We start from the raw sequence: 4040 nt of genomic DNA, 5'->3' as shown, positions 1-4040 counted from the left end.
CTCCCGCCACGGCAACTGTCAGCCCCGCTCGCCCCCAGCGGGAGGCCGAGGGAGCCGTGGCCGTGCCCGTCCCCGGCAGCCCCGCTTCCCACGGGGATGCTGGGGGGGGCACTTCCCCCGTTCCCCGCGGTGGGACCGCGCTTTTCCCTCCAGCTGCGCAAAACCACCGGCACGCCTACAAACACTGCGAGGATGACTCGGCCTGCGGAGGGAGGAAAGGAGCGGCGCAGGGCGGCCGCCCCGCCGTCCCGTCCCGTCCCGTCCCGTCCCGTCCCGTCCCGTCCCGTCCGGCCCCCGCAAGCCCCGCTGCCCGCCGGCCCGGACGGGGCGTCCCCGGCGGCGGAGCATGCTCAGAGGGCGGCGGGGGAGGGCGGGCCGGCCCGGGGAGCGGCGGCGGGGAGCCGGCCCGGGGAGGCGGCAGCGGGGGCGCCGCTCCGCCGCGCTGGGGGCCCCGGCGGGCGGGGGGCGGGCGGAGCCGGCAGCCCGGGCGGGAGCCGGCTGGAGCCGCGGGGGCGCGGAGCGGAGCCGCCACCTCGAGGAGCGGGCGCGGAGCGGGGACCCGGAGCAGCGGGGCCGCGCTGAGCCGCGGAGCGGGGACCCCGACCCGGTGCCGCGGGGCAGAGACCCCGCGCAGGGGAAGGCGCGGAGCGGCGGCGCGGGGACCCCCGGCGGGAGGCGCGGAGCGGAGAGAGCCGCGGCCGGGGACGCGCCGAGCCGCCGAGCGGGGCCGGCGGAGCGGCGGGGCGGGGGGGGCAGCCGGCAGGGGTGGCGGCGGGGCGGGGGGGGGCCGCGGCCCCATGGGGCCGGGCGGCGGGGCGGCGCTGGCTGCTCGGCGCGTCCCGCCCGCCGCCGCCCCGCCGCCGCCGCCGGGAGCCGGCAGCCATGCTGCGGGGCGGCCGGAGCCCGCTGCCGCCGGCGGCGGGGCCCCCCGGCGGGGCGCGGGGTCCGGCGGGCGCCCCCGGGGCGGCGCAGGTGGCGGCGGGCGGCCTGCTGGCTCTGCTCATCCTCTGGACGCTCTTTGGGAACGTGCTGGTGTGCGCGGCCATCGTCCGCTACCGGCACCTGCGGAGCAAGGTCACCAACATCTTCATCGTGTCCCTGGCCGTCTCGGACCTGCTGGTGGCTCTGCTAGTCATGCCCTGGAAGGCGGTGGCTGAGGTGGCCGGGTACTGGCCCTTCGGGGCTTTCTGCAACATCTGGGTGGCCTTTGATATCATGTGCTCCACGGCCTCCATCCTGAACCTGTGCGTCATTAGCGTGGACAGGTACTGGGCTATTTCCAGCCCTTTCCGCTACGAGAGGAAGATGACCGCACAGTTGGCGCTGGTGATGATCGGTGCGGCGTGGGCCTTGTCTGTGCTCATCTCCTTCATCCCTGTGCAGCTCAACTGGCACAAAGGTGGGGATGTTGTTGCTGCTGGTGATATTGGAGATGGATTTGGCCCTGGCTGGGCAGCAGCAGGTGCTGTCACCGCTTGGGCGGAAGATATGAGCACCACATGGGTGGCATTAGCAGCAATGGGACCCTCTGATGGGACCTCCGGCAGCAATGATACCCTCACTAGACCATCGGAGAGCTGTGATTCCAGCCTCAACAGGACTTACGCTATTTCATCTTCCTTGATCAGTTTTTATATCCCGGTGGCTATCATGATAGTTACCTACACTCGAATCTACCGCATTGCCCAGGTGCAGATTCGTCGTATTTCTTCTCTGGAGAGGGCAGCCGAGCATGCGCAGAGCTGCCGGAGCAGCCACGTTGACTGCCACCATCACACAAGCCTCAAGTCCTCCATCAGGAAAGAGACCAAGGTGTTGAAGACTCTCTCCGTCATCATGGGCGTCTTTGTCTGCTGCTGGTTGCCTTTCTTCATCTTGAACTGCATGGTTCCCTTCTGCGAGAGCCCACCCAGTGACCCCCACGCTGGCCTTCCCTGCGTCAGTGAGACCACCTTTAATGTCTTCGTCTGGTTTGGTTGGGCCAACTCCTCTCTCAACCCCATCATCTATGCCTTCAATGCTGACTTCAGAAAGGTCTTCTCCAACCTCCTGGGATGTGGTCAGTTTTGCTCTAGTACTCCAGTGGAGACTGTTAATATAAGCAACGAACTTATCTCTTACAACCAGGACACCCTTTTCCATAAGGAGATAGTGACTGCTTATGTTAACATGATCCCAAATGTGGTTGACTCTGAGGAAAATCGCGAGGACCCTTTTGACAGGATGTCCCAGCTCTCCCCTGACCACGAGATTGCCACTGACTCTGTCTGTGAGCTGGACTGTGAGGGGGAGGTTTCACTAGGCAAAATAACACCTTTCACTCCAAATGGTTTACGTTAAGTTGCATCCTGTCCTGGTCAATTCTTCTCGGATTATACAACAAAATATTAGCACTGAGTGGAAAAACCTGCTTGATTCTATGCTATAGTTTGGTCAGTCACTTCATGGTAAACTCACTTCTATGTGTAGCACTTTGCAGGATGTAGACGCTGTCACGCGAGCTGGCAGCACAAACTTAATTCAGCACTTCCCCAGGCTGAGAGAGGACCGGGCAGTCGCGATGATTAGCTGTGGTGAGGTATTGTGGTATAATTACAGTCAGTTCATGTTTATAATGTGTTTGCAAATGAAGGGTGCCGTTGTCAGTGCTAAGTATTACAACTTCTAAAATCAGGGACAGATGTGGCTGGCATAGACATTAAACAGAAAAAAATTCCAGGCTGTTCATTTGTACAGATCTTATGTTTCTTTTTCTCTGTTGTTTTTTGTTTGTTTGGTTGTTTTTTTGTTGTGTTTTTTTTAAGATAGAAATAGTGAGGTGGTGATTTGGATGATTATTTAAATGCGTGTTTCTGCCAAAACAGTTTATGTGAATCTAGGCAGTGTCATTGCCTACAATATCCTTGCCATGTTCCCAGATGAATAAATAAAAGTTACATTGATCGAGGGGTTATTATCTTTCATTTGTCACCCTGAAAGGTTTACAACAAGTATTCAAACTTTAACATTTCTGTTTGAATGGTTAGAATGATTAACAGCTAAGCCCTATTATTTTAAAAGCAAAATAGTTTGTTTAGAAAATACAGTTTTTGAATAAAAGCAAGGCTCATATAAATGATTGACTTAAATGAACTCTTTTATATGGCTCTACTTACAGCTAGATTTACGCCTGTTTTTCTTTAGTATTATAACTGATGCTGTCCCTCTCTGCAGCTAAGAATATCAAGTGTACATACTTACAAGCTATTAAAACTTTCCACTTAATTCTATACTTGAACTTACTTTTTAAAGATACTATTAATGAGAAGAGTTTGGTGATAGACATAGGAGCTGGATGTGTCTAAAAACAATAAATATGTTTGAAAATGATGCTAATAATCAGCATTTCCCAGTGTAGACATTAGAGAACTCATTCAAACCAAGAGAAGAAAAAAATGCTGTTGTATTTTTTTAGTTATTTACTTTTTAACTGGAACTTAAATATACTTTAAGTGCTTTGACTCTACAGAACATTGTAAAGCAGTCTTTAAAAATTGTAAAAGAGTATTTTAAGCTCTGTTGAAACATTTACATCAAATGAAATATTTTATTTAGAAATATTTGTAAGCTTTCAGCTCAGAAATCAAAAGTGATCGTATTTCCAAGACAAATGATCAAAGATAGTAAAAGCGATACCAATATTTATTTCAAGTTTTGGCTCACAAAATGAACAACATGTGAATTCATTTGCCCGTTGAAAATACCCATGCCGTGAGCTGAGCAGGTTTAAATTGAATTGCAGGTGTTGATTCAGTAGCACTCCCTCCCAGCCTCACCTGGGCCCTCCCCCCATCCTGCCTAACTGGGAACTGAAGGCCCCTATGTGATGTCTGGGGGAAAAGTAGGACCTGCACTAGTCAGCGTGCTTCAGGGGAAGTCGTTTAAGCAGATGCTGGGATTTGTGAATGTTATGTATTTAGGATTGAGCCTCTTCAGCAGTCCAGCCCCTAATATTGGTTTGGGGACTGTCTTACCAACTCCTTGGGTTACGGGGTGGAAGA

The 4040-nt window shown here is 54.3% G+C and overlaps 1 protein-coding gene across 1 annotated transcript; it reads left to right on the top strand.

Annotated features, from left to right (window-relative positions):
- Positions 1-882: 882 nt before the first annotated feature.
- On the top strand, positions 883-2340 carry DRD5 (dopamine receptor D5). The gene has a single exon (XM_009485239.2). The coding sequence runs from the start codon at positions 883-885 to the stop codon at positions 2338-2340; it is 1458 nt and encodes a 485-aa protein (XP_009483514.2).
- The last annotated feature ends 1700 nt before the right edge of the window (positions 2341-4040 follow it).

Source organism: Pelecanus crispus, chromosome 4 (assembly GCF_030463565.1).
Source record: "Pelecanus crispus isolate bPelCri1 chromosome 4, bPelCri1.pri, whole genome shotgun sequence".
NCBI classification, from domain to species: domain Eukaryota; kingdom Metazoa; phylum Chordata; class Aves; order Pelecaniformes; family Pelecanidae; genus Pelecanus; species Pelecanus crispus.
The sequence above is the reverse complement of the archived record's forward strand: the minus strand, read 5'-3'. Positions and strand labels throughout refer to the sequence as shown.